Raw genomic sequence first — 12,205 nt, 5'->3', positions numbered from 1 at the left:
AATGGCATTTAAATCCAGGCCTTGACAAGTCTGGGCTGGTTGATATCCAAGCTGACATGGAAAGGCTGGAACAGAACTGTAGCTCACCTGGAGGAATCTCTTGAAGAGAGATTCCAGCTTCTGTGAGAAGCGCTGCATGATGTCTGGCATATTTTTCAGCCCGCATTCAATGAAGGGCTCCAGCCCCAAAATGCTGGGTTCCAGGTAAACCATGCCACAGCGGGAAACTGTGGCAGGGGAAGCAACAGCCAGATCCTGGACTTCAAACATCATGGTCATGCTCTGGAAATTACAGAAGAAAAGAAAGGATAAGGACCTGCTTGGTTTTGATACGTATTTCAGCGCAGGGAGGAAGGAGTACAGAAAACAGGCAGCAAAAGCGGGAGGGATGAGTTACCTCTGTCATCTTGATGATCTCCCCTGAGCTGAGGCACAGCTTCTTATTGTCATCAAGTACTGTGTTCATGTTCTCAATCCACAAAGCATCCACTGGCCCATCAAACATGTACCACTTCTTGTTGGAGTCAGTGGCCACGGTTCCCCGACGGATGAGTGTGGAAAAGATCCCATCTGTCCTGAAAGGCAGGAGGAAGGCAGGGCTTGGCCTGTTCTGGTTTTGCTGAAATAAATGGCAAAGTTCCCACCACAAAAGGCAATCTTACCTGGGTTTATGTGTCTCCCTTATCCAAGAGCTGCAAAAAAGTCCACCTCATTCTTTTTTTTTACTAAGACACATCTCAGCCTGAGTGACACCTCAAAACAATTTCTTTGGGCATTAGATTCTGGAATTCATGTCATTTAACTAGCATGTCAACCTTCCCTTTAACATCTCTGTCATCAGTGAAGAGTAAAGAGGCCTTGCTAGCATCCAGTTCAGGTCATAGGCAGGTTATCTGCTCTCTGGAGGTGCCTCTTTTTCTCTAGGTTACAGGGATAAATCCAGGCTAAAGAGCATGACCCTACCCTCTTTATAACTGAAGTTCCCCATCCCCAGCTGCCTGTGAACCCGGGTGGCACTGGAGCTGGTGACCAGGAGAGCAGACACAAGGAATGCTGGCTGTTGACAGCAAGAATTTAATCTGTACATGGAAACCTGGAGTGTAGTTTCCATTCAGACCCTGGACTCTACTCCCACTATTAAATATTTATTTGTTATTTTTCTAGTACTAGTGAATTCCAGAGTATTGTTACTGAGATCAAGGGAAAACAGTCTGTTCTAAGGCCCAGCTGATTAAAACAGATGGATTTGTCTGTAAATATATTTTAATGACTGCTGTATTTTTCTTTTTGTCACATTGACATGCCCGTGTACTGCCCTTGGGTAGAGTCACATCATAAATAAACTGTTGAGCTTAACTGGAACTCCTATAAAATGTCCTTCAGTAAATATGTAACAGATCCTAAGCTCGGAAGTTCTGGTCACAGCATCACTAACATTTACTTGCTTGCACTTTTCCTAGAGGTAGTTAGTTTCATACATATTTAGTTTCCCTCATTTTACAGAACACAATCTTTAGCTTTGCCCTGAAACAAGTGCTGGCTGACAGGGCCAAAGGGAGAATCACACTGCTTCTCACATCCTAGCTTATGGATAAAGTGAGCTGCAAAGTCAACCTCAGGTCACATATGGAAACATAGCAGTAGGACCTGGCTGCAAAGAGGGCTATTGGTTCTTGTTTCCAAACCATGTAAGCAAGCAGGAGCCCTGGCAACGGGAATGAAATGCCGCTTTATGCCTCAAAGTCATTCCTCATCACTCAAGGATACCAGAGTATTTATACAGAACAATTCAAGTGCACAGTACAGAGGTCACTTTTCTTCAGAAGCAAAACAAATGTTTTTAAGCTGCTGTATCTTAGGAGCAGAGGCATGTGCTCCACAGCTATTGAATTATTGTTCTGCAGTTAATGCTGCGAGCTGAGCTGCAGGAACTGTCTGGGCATGTGCTGGCAGACAGGCCAAGCGCACAATGAGGGATGTCAGCTTAAATCGCCGTGACTGGCTATTGTAGCTTGGTGGGGATAAGGACTTGATCGCTTCTGGTTTTATGCCACCACCCCAAACGGTTCTCAGCCTTGAAGAGAAGATGCTCAAGACCAGAAAAGTGTTTTCTGTCTGGAAGAAAGGAAAGAAGGTTTTGTACTTTACCACTCATGCGTTAGCAAGTTGAACTCTCCATAGAGCTGGCCCATTGTGATGGATTTGGGATTCAGTACAAAGTAGCGGACTGCTTCGTAATTCCCGCCACTGGCTGCAGGCTGACCTTTCAGTGATGTCATTGCAGCTGCCAGGACTTCATAACACTGCAAAAACAGCACAGACAGAGAGTTAACTGCCATGGCTCCAGAACGACAAAGCCACTTGCTCCCACAGCAACTGCATTCAAAAGGCAGTGAGAAAAGAGACATAGTGAAGCATAATATCATAGTAAGGAGATACTGGCTGAAATAAAAGCACAGAAATGAAGCACTCTACATGCAGTGGAGGAGGAAGTTAGATCTTCTGTGCAAGAGGCCTGAGGCACCTCGAGAGGTCAAAGTACGTCTCAGCCTTAGAAACCTGCAGCAGAACTAATAACCTCAGTCTAATCTCACAGCTCAAAAGAGTGAACCAGTAATATACCTCTGCATGGCTATACATTTTTACTAACAGGCAGTATCTTTGTGCCCTGACTTCTATCTGAGAGCAGCTTCAAATGCCAGTGTGGGTCTTCTGTGAAACTTAACCCTCTGCATCACTAGGTAGGTGATGGCTTGCTGTGGCCAGCAAACTGTCTCACTCATACCTTTGTCTTCCCAGAACCTGTTGGTCCCACCAACATCAGGCCGTGACGAACCACGGTGGTCTCGTACAGCTGGATGCACTTCGTAACAAAACCTGTACAGGAAGATGATGCAGAGTGGGTCTGGGAACAGTCTCTTTCCTAGGACAGCATGCTGGACTAAAAGCCCAGGTCCAGAGGGAGCTTGTGGAGAGCCTTTCCCCTCACCATCAACATCCTTCAGATTCGCCTGGATGCAGGATTTGCGGATGGCTTCTTCCAGGATGCCATAATCAACAGGTGTTTCTCTGATGTTTGGAAATAAATCTGAGACAATACCATTGAAGAGCTTGAGGTCATCCTGCAGGAATTTGGGTACGTTGGCATCCCTAATAGCTCGCAGGCAGATCAGCTCCTGCAAGGATTTAAGAACTCAGGACTTCAGAGATCTTTTCTCTCATATGAGGATGCAGAAAAGGCCCCAGAAGTCCATGGCAGTGTGAAGTACAAGCACATTTACCTCATCCATATCAGGATTCTCTCTTTTGAGATTGCCAGCTGTTGAGATGACAGTCTTCACAGCTCTCATCCCAAAATCATAGTGGTCCTGAAAAAGGCACAGAGGAAACAATGTCATCAGATAGAGGAGAACCACCTAAAAAAGTAAACTTATGCATGCACTCAGTTAACAGGTGAGAAAAGAAAAATGAGAGTTATGCTTTCAGGACAATTCCTCCTTCATTCAAGTCTGCTCTCAGGATCCTTCAGACAACTAATTAGTCCTCAGCTGTACAGTCTACGAATGAGGAAGATGAGAATAAGTGCACGATGAAAAATCCTAGGTAGAACGAAAAGCAGGCAGGGCTATTTGGCTCAACTGTCCTGCCACTGTAACCCTAAATATTCTTTAAGGTGAATCCAAGTCCAGCCACAGGAGCAGAAATGAGAATTAGAAAGAAAGAAGGAAGATGAAGAAAGGGTGTGGTGACCTTTTTGAGATACGCTATCACAAGGTACCAAGAAAACCATCCAGGTACTTCATGCCTAGGCTGAGAAAGTCTCACATTTGAAAAACATTCATGGACATTAGGGCATCTACCTGGGAGCTGAGCTGTTCTGACAACAGTTTGAATGTTGTGGTGATCTTCTTTGCAAGGACTTTGGCTTCATTAAACCCAAAGGAGTAGAGTGAGATCTCAGCAATCATGGAATAATCTGGGACCATCATAGCCACAGGACGAAAGAGAGCCTGGAACATACACATCCAACACAACGTCAAAACACTGGCATTTCTTGCTTTTTTTCCCAGCAAACTGAAAAGGCTGAGTATCCATCCCAGACTGTTTGGAGGACACAGCGTGAGTGTGCCTGGCAGCTCTCACTGTAGCATCCCTGCAGACTGCAATCTGAACGGTGCCATTTCCTTACACAAGTGTTTCAAATCTCAAAGTGATCCTTGAGACTTTCCAAAAGTGTCACACCCTAACCCTTGTCACAGACACACTGCTGGGTCCGGGCAGCACCCAGCACCTGTACTACCCCTCTTCTTTCTGTCTGTGCAGCCTGCCCTCCTCACCTTCAGGTTATCGGGCAGTTCAGTGCGCCCAGCGTACCCTGGGTTCATCGTGATGAAGACTGCACAGGATGGCACCAGTGGGATCTCTGTGCCTTCAAATATGAAGGTTTCCACCTGGAAAATTAAAAATATGATCATCCTCAAAGAACAGAGCCTGACCTGCAAACTAAATAATGAAGCAGAATTTTCCAAGAGGAGAACAATGGCTTTTAGTTGTTAAATTATAAAGCACAAACACAGCTGCCCACAACTGTAGTGACTCAATCTGGTCCCACTGCAGGAACCCAGTATTACCAGCAATATTTTTCCTTGTATAAAAAACTGGGCTTGTTGAAGATTTATTTATAGGTTAATTATTATTTTTTGGTTTTTTACTCTTGAACAAACTTCTATCCCTCCAGCTGTAAACAAATGTCTTTCCATTTATTTTGCACTAGAGATCAGACCTGCATTAATTCATGGCAAAGAGGGCAAAGAGAAACCTAAATCCTTTTTAAAGCTGTGTAGGTAGAAATTTCAGATGGGGGATAAAGTAATGCAGAAGAATTTACGCAGAGCAAGTTTCTAATTCCAAGCCAAAGTCAAGGAGGTTCAGGTCTTAACCCTTCTGGGCCTCCAGAGAACAAAGCAGAGGCTGGCTGCTAGACTGGCTTACAGCTGAATCTCCATTAAAGCCAACAATGCACAACAATTCGCTTTACAATGCAGCTCTGTGTGTGCATGAATATACGTCTTTCTGCACATACTGGGTTTTGTGAATCCACCAAAGCTTGGTTAACACATTTAGACAAATTTGGTGCTGAGCAGCTCATGGCAAAACACTGGCTGCCTTTATCACACCTCCAATTTTTATCAGCTCAGTGGATCTGTATCAGAGTGTCTCTCACACCAAAGTCTGCTGGCACTACAGTTCAAGCTGAAAGGTACTTCAGCCTGTGAGAGTAGGGGCAACTCTGGCAGCCCAGACTGGGGTGAAGTTAAAAATTCCCCTGAGGATGTTGACTGTGTAATGGACTGATACAATGTGCCACAGTTAGGACATCCTTCAAACCTCTCCTCAAGGATGCCTGTTCAAGTTGCCCCTGAGCAGTGAAGCTTGTCCTCCATTGAAGGAGTGTGCAGAGACAAGGACTTGCCTGAGCTAGCTCCAGTGGAGATTTTTTTGCCTGCCTTTGCATCCCCATGTTCCTTACATACCCTCTGCTGCTGTGCTTTCTGGATGGTTGTGATCTGCTGGGCCACCACAGACAGCACCTCGATATCGATGCGGTTGAACTCATCGAAGCAAGCCCAGGCACCAGAGCTGGGCAAGGAAGGAACAATGAAAGGAATCAGGAAGACCACACAGGAGCAAACTTGCAGTCAGAAGTTCAGCTAGATCTCGAAATTATATATCCACATACTGGGTAGGCATAACAGAGACTAGAAGCGAACACAAAAGGGCCCTGATGTCCCATGGCAAACAGGGACACAGCCACAGTGTCCTGGTTCAGTGGACACCCTGCCTGTGCATTCCAGGCCATGTGATGAGTGACCATGGCAGTACTTGATCCTAGAGCTTGGGACAGATTCTGCATGGTATAGATTTGAGCTTTAAAGAGGAGTCATGTTGAATTCCTGGTTTGTACCTGAGCTGTAAGTGTAGCAGGTACAGTTTAGGTAACTGTTAAGTCCATTTTTCAGAGTTTGAAAAACTGTGTACAAAGCTGGAAGCATGCATATGAGGAAGGTGATCTTCCCACAAGGCATGGCTTAAGAAATAAGTTAAATTACTTACAAAAAAAAATCTGAGAAAAGAATATCAGCTTTTGTCAGAGTAACTAATTCAGATTCACCAGTGTGCAACAGACTAATTGGACCAGCTCTGTTTGAAATGTGGAGAAGAGAGAAGCCTCTCTGAGAGGATCCCTCAGGGCTTAGAGCAGTCTCTCTTGGCTGCTCAATTTTGAATACTCTCAGCAGATTCTCTTCTTCTTAAGATTAAGCAGCTTGTGGGCTGAATCTCAGTCCAACATGGATGATATTAAAATAAAGGCCAAAGCTGCAAACATTTGCACAGGTGGATTAGTGCATTGTGGATTAGCTCAAAGCATTTTAATTTTGCCTTAAATGAACAAGGATCTCCTTTTATCTCTCTTTTTTAAATTGGATCAACTGTCCCTCCTTTCTGGCTGGAATTTTGTAACCTTGCTCATTCTGGAACTCAGTAATCCCCTTGCTAGGGCTTTGCTTGTTCTTTTGGGCTGCTATGAAATATACCCAACAATTCCCAGTGTGCAGCATCCCAGTATCCTACCCACTCCTCAATGACAACACTCAGCATTTCACTGTACCTGGCTAGTCCCTTAAAAAACTTGCCCATTGCCATGAAGTCGAGTTGGTCAGAGCAGTTGAACACTACGGTTTGGATTGCCAGTGCTTTGCCCAGGTCTTTTGTTGTTTCTGTTTTGCCTGTTCCTGCTGGTCCTGCAGGTGCTCCTCCAAATTTCAGGTGCAGAGCTCCTGTAAGCGTCAGATAACACCTAGAACAAAGAAGAGACCAGATGATGAAAAAAAGCATTTGTACTACTGATTTCAGCAAGGAGACATATGATCTATCCAGCTGGAGACAAGGAGGAATCCATCATACATTATTCTACAAAACTGCTTAGATATGCAGCATTCTGCAAAGGAGTTAGAGCTATGTGGCCTTGATTAGTATTCATGGGGGCCTGCATGGATAAATCCTTCTGCCACTGGCTACACATTCATTCTCTGGAAAAAGGACAGTTACAAAAGGGTAAAACTATTATTTCTGCTGCATATTCTAGAGTACTAGCTGCTACCTTCTGGTTTCTAGAAGAGCTCCTTAGCTATCAGATAGGCATTTTATATGAGTCAGAGCACTACATTCAGAATTAGGAGAGTGAAAGCAATCAGTCTGAGCACTGATCACTAGGAATACAGTAGCAACCAATGTCAGGGTGCTCCTGTGCACTCGTCTCAGGTAGTCCTTTACTGTACAAATGGATTCTATTTACATATATTAAGCTGTAAGACCTGCACGGTCAGATCCTTGGTTTAATCCTGTTCATCCAGAAGAAAAAAAAATAAAGGGAAAAAAGGTGCATTTATTACCCAGAAAACAATGTCTTTACCTGTCAGTGAGAGGAGTGATAACCAGACGGCCAGTGTTCCCCAGATACTCATAGCCATAGATAAACTCAGCATTGACTGCTCTGATGTACAGGTCTCCCCTTGTCCAGTAGTATCTAATGATGAGTGAACATGACATCAGAAAGATAAACACTGCCTGGCAGACAAAACAGCAGCTCACGAGATTATAGCCTGCAGGTTTGAAGACCTGCATGTTAAGGGATTTCCCTCTCAAGAGCAGAAAGGATAAGGTAACACAGCAGGGTGGACAGGAGTTCTCACAGGACCTGGCATCGAGCATTGCACCCCTTGGAAACACGGCTTTTCACAGTGAAATGTCATTTTATGGGTTAGTCCATATTGCCAAAGAAGATGCCATCAAAACTAGATCCGTCTCAAACTCCTGTTTCCATCTGTCATGGACACAGCTGATGGGCAAGGAGAATGGAGACTGGCCAGGGAGGCCAGGTGAGGTTCAACAGCTGTGCTCTCTAACCTGAGCTGGGAGATCCACTCAAAATCGTTCATGCTTGTTACACTCTCCTCAACCAGCTTTGCTGCAACATCCTTGGCATGGACCTCGATCACAATAAGAGCTGACAACACCGCTCGCTGCATCTTGGACAGTCTCCCACGGACCAGGGCCACCAAATCTCCCAGCTGGGGAAGGAAAGGAAAGTACCCTGAAGCAACCAACACAGTGCAATCAAACTCAGGGCATGCTAAGTCTCAGATGATAGGCTGTGCTCAGGCAACTTCTGCCTCTTCTCTTGTCAGAAGTACAAATGGTTGCTCAGAAAGCAAATCCTACTCATGACTGGCTCAGAGCTGAGTTTTGCCTACACCATTACCATGTTCAGGTGAAAGGAAAGAGTTAAGCCACCATGAAGTCCAGAGCTAATAACTCTCAGGTATCAGGTGTGATTACATGCACAGAACTGATATGAAGGATGCAGTTTCTGCCACTGTCCATCACTTCAGTTCTTCACCTTTGGCTTCTTGGGTAACCCTGGAGAAGTTATCTTTCACCTTCTTATAATGTTCAGGTGGTGATCATATTATCAATCCTGTATATTACTTGAGGTTTATTATGACAAATATCCTAATGATTAAGAAGATAACCTGTTTTTTACACCTGTTTTGAACAGTGCTATGCAAGAATGTGTCTCTGTTTCCCCACCAGTATTGTCCTGGCTGTATTTATAACCTGTCTGAGGTCTGAGGACTGAAAAGTCTCCATCTGGCAAAATCTCACCCTTCCATTCATTTTCATACCTGAGCACTCAGCTGTGGGTAAAGCCTGCTGGACAAATCTCCAGCTTCCAGAGCTTCAGACACTTCCTTTGTCCAGAAAATCTGGCAGCCAGCAATGACCACTTGGCCAGGCCATTGCAAAACCCATGTGGTACGTGGAGTCTTAAAATAGAAAAAAACAGGTGTGAGAAAGGGGGGAAAAAATGTGGTGAGACATTTATTTATTTATTTATTTATTTATTTATTTATTTCTATGTCCTCTTGCTCTGAGATGCATGATTAACAAATAATCACAGAATTCTCATGTAAGAGGCTTTCCCTTTTTTCCCCCTCCACTTGCTGAGAAGAAATCTTCAGGCACAGGTTCTCTGGCCACGGAGTACAGCAGGTACCTTCTCTCCAGTATGCCACCTGCAGTGACCAGTTACACATAGCCAGTAGCAGCTGAAGAGCAGGAATCTGTGAGACTCAAAAGAATGTTTCCCCTCCTCTGGCCTGTTCTAACTTTCCTACTTTCAAATTTCCAGTCTGAATTTTAAAAAAAGTAACAGAAATATCTGAGACCTCTTTATTTTTCAGCCTTTCTCCCTCCCTAGATTAGAAATTTTAATTTTACACCAGCATAGCTTTTATACAGAAACCAGAACTAAGATGCATCCCCTATGCACTGACTGAAACCAACAGCTCATGTGCCTTGATTACTTTCACCAGCCCCTAGCACACTGTGTGAGACATGAGAGCTGAGGCAGAAGAGCCTTACAAAGAGGAAGTAGTCTGGAGAGATGAACAGATATGGATTCATACAGGGTTGTTCTCTGCTACAGGGAAACTGTGAGGGAGTGTGCAGGGTTTGCATTCTGCTGGACCATTAGCTTCTTGCTTAGCTGCCCATTCTGCACTTACAGGCACACAACTGGATGAAAGGCTGTATTTTGAAAGCGGAATAGAATAGAATATTCTAGTAGAATACATCCCAAGTTCATCAGCCCCATCTCTGGTGACCTCTATGGCAAGCCTGGAACTAACACACCAGAGACCTGCCAGTCTATGATAAAACTCTTACCTCTGGATAAACACCAATTGATTTTTCTATGTTGTCCCGAACACTGGCCTTCATGGATTTCTCCACTTCCAGCAGCCAGTCCTCCACATTCTCACTGGGATAGATGGGAGTAAACAGCTTCACCTCTTCTCCTTCACCAGAGTACATGTGCGTGATCCGTAGGTCTTCTTGGAACATCAGCTAATGGAAGAAGCACAAGAGGAGATGTGAGTGGAGGATTTCCTTTCTATCCCTGCCTTCCTGCCCCTGGGGGACAGCCAGCCTATACCAGTGTTTGCTCATTATAATCCTGGTGCCAAACTTGGTTGCCAGTAGTGATAATAAAGTGTGCGACAGACGTGCAAAATGACCTCTCCAAATAATGGAAAATGATTGTATGAAAACAAGAGATTCGCATCGCTTGTGTGAATTGAGTGAAGCAAATCAAATTATAGCCAGGATGAACATTTCTCATTGCCTGTCTAGGATTCAGACCCTTGACTCCTGCTCAATTCTGTAGATTCAAATCATTTCCCTTGATGTCACAGTGCCTGGCTTTAAAAGTAAAATTTTAACAGCTTCTCCGGTGCCCCAGCATATCACTGGAAGTCCCCTTATTTATTCCAATGGCTTTGCACCAGGTTTCCAGTCCAATTTCCTTTCTATTTTTCCAAACTAATGACTAGGAGATTGGTTTTACTGTCTGAGTATTGTGGTGGTTCGAGCTGTGCCTAGCTATGGAGTCTGAAGTCTATTAGGAATAACAAAGAGGAAAAATAGCCAGGTTAACTCCAGTTCCTAAGTAGGGATGAAGGCAGAAACTTAATTCAACTCAGGCTTGTTCCATCCTTGCCCCTTCTGGGGCTGTCAGCAGGAGTGGGATTCCATCCTAACCAGGTGCCTGTGAGTAGACAGCTAAGTCAGAGCTATTTCTCTTGGCCTTCATGGTCGGATGGACACACATCTCCAGAGGGAGCGTCCTCTCCTCCTAGGATGGATATCTAAGTGAATTTCCCTAAGTCACCCTTGCAGATGCCTATTTCCCCACCACTGTCGGTACCCAGTTCATGGGCAGATGCCTGGCTTTGAAATGTCTAAAGTGAGGTTGCTGGAATCCCACTTCAGGACAGGCAGCACCTTGCAATGCCTACATACAGTTACAGGTTCCCAGGAGATACATTCCCATGCAACAGAATGTGAACATTCCTCCAGATCTCAGAATGCCCCCAAGTTCCCATGACACAGCTTTCCAAAGGTGGGCCAAGCCACTCATGTGTTTGCTTTGCCTACCCGTGCAATGTTCTCAAAGCACTTGTGGAGGTGAGGTTGTACAGCAGTGGGGTCTTTTGTCTGAGACAGGATTTCCAGCAGCTCATCATCCGAAAGGAAGTAGAACCTACAAACACAGAGGGAGGCATGAGGAGGCTCTGTTTACTGCAGCAGCAAGGGCTAAGTTCTGGTGTGATGGGGAACAAGCCTTTTGCTAAAGACATGTTTCTGACTGCTCACTGGTCTCTTTGTATTTGTGTAGATGAGCAGCCACCATCCAGCCCATCTCCCTTTCTGCAGAGACAGGCTTCTCCTTCTGTAGAAGTCAGTTACTTCCAAGCAAAGAGGGTTTAAATGAGTATCAATAAAGAGAAATCTTCCTTCAGGAATTAGAGACAACGTTATTTGGAGGCTTTCATTTTACCCCAACCTTTCTACACAAATCCCGAGGCACAGATATGCAACGATGCTACCAGACTGTCCTTAACTCACCACACTTGTGTGCGCCTGTTTTCTCCCCATCAGATGGCAGCATTGAAAGGCACAGCTTGGCTTATGTTTGCAGGCCATGAATAAATCCTAAGCTTAGATGGTTTTGCTCTTTCTTGGCAGAATGAACTGCAGTGAGCCTCTCCTTTCATATTTTCTGAACCAGGGAGTGTGATCTAGCCCAGTGAAATTTGGGGTTACCTGGGAAAAGCAGCTCTCTTTGTCTCCAGATATTCACTCAGCCCTTTCTGCACAAGTTCAAGTAGTTTATTACAATTTTGCAGCTTCTCCAGTAGCTCTGGATCAGGGCACAAAGAAATCACCTAAAACAGAATGTGTAATCCAGAGGAAGCATCAGTATTCTGAGCATGTGGGAGATAAGGCAATGGAGATAATTGGGTCGCCCAGTGATGTTACTGATAGGATTTAAATGACTCATTTGCAGGAATTCTCAGGGATCTGGAGAGGTGTAAGCTTTGTGGGCAAGGAGGGTAAACAGCCCTTATGGAGACAAGCACATTTCTGGGCTCCCCTAAATACCAACATTTATAATATGGAATACAAGCGGTGAAGGAGTCCAGGCAAGTGGAGACTGGAGAACAGAAGAGAGCAGAGCACTGCTACCAGGACACAAAAATAGGCAAAAACAATGGTTCTAAAAATCTCAGAGAGTCAGTCT

General features: G+C 44.7%; 1 protein-coding gene across 1 annotated transcript in view; it reads right to left on the bottom strand.

Moving 5' to 3' along the window:
* DNAH1 (dynein axonemal heavy chain 1) overlaps window positions 1-12,205 on the bottom strand; it is a 66,767-nt gene that overhangs the window by 30,893 nt on the left and 23,669 nt on the right. Inside the window, exons 22-37 of the mRNA XM_069028326.1 lie at window positions 11,728-11,849; window positions 11,059-11,164; window positions 9,790-9,969; window positions 8,748-8,888; window positions 7,969-8,132; window positions 7,475-7,588; window positions 6,671-6,859; window positions 5,535-5,640; window positions 4,338-4,451; window positions 3,861-4,010; window positions 3,282-3,368; window positions 2,990-3,176; window positions 2,786-2,877; window positions 2,149-2,303; window positions 398-575; window positions 88-282 (exon numbers count right to left, since the gene is read on the bottom strand). Coding sequence (XP_068884427.1) covers window positions 88-282; window positions 398-575; window positions 2,149-2,303; window positions 2,786-2,877; window positions 2,990-3,176; window positions 3,282-3,368; window positions 3,861-4,010; window positions 4,338-4,451; window positions 5,535-5,640; window positions 6,671-6,859; window positions 7,475-7,588; window positions 7,969-8,132; window positions 8,748-8,888; window positions 9,790-9,969; window positions 11,059-11,164; window positions 11,728-11,849 — 2,280 coding nt within the window. The remainder of the gene's footprint in view (window positions 1-87; window positions 283-397; window positions 576-2,148; window positions 2,304-2,785; window positions 2,878-2,989; window positions 3,177-3,281; window positions 3,369-3,860; window positions 4,011-4,337; window positions 4,452-5,534; window positions 5,641-6,670; window positions 6,860-7,474; window positions 7,589-7,968; window positions 8,133-8,747; window positions 8,889-9,789; window positions 9,970-11,058; window positions 11,165-11,727; window positions 11,850-12,205) is intronic.

The sequence above is a fragment of the Aphelocoma coerulescens genome, chromosome 12 (genome assembly GCF_041296385.1).
Source record: "Aphelocoma coerulescens isolate FSJ_1873_10779 chromosome 12, UR_Acoe_1.0, whole genome shotgun sequence".
In the NCBI taxonomy this organism is placed as follows: Eukaryota; Metazoa; Chordata; class Aves; order Passeriformes; family Corvidae; genus Aphelocoma; species Aphelocoma coerulescens.
Note: the sequence above shows the minus strand (reverse complement) of the source record. Positions and strands in the feature narration are given on the sequence as shown.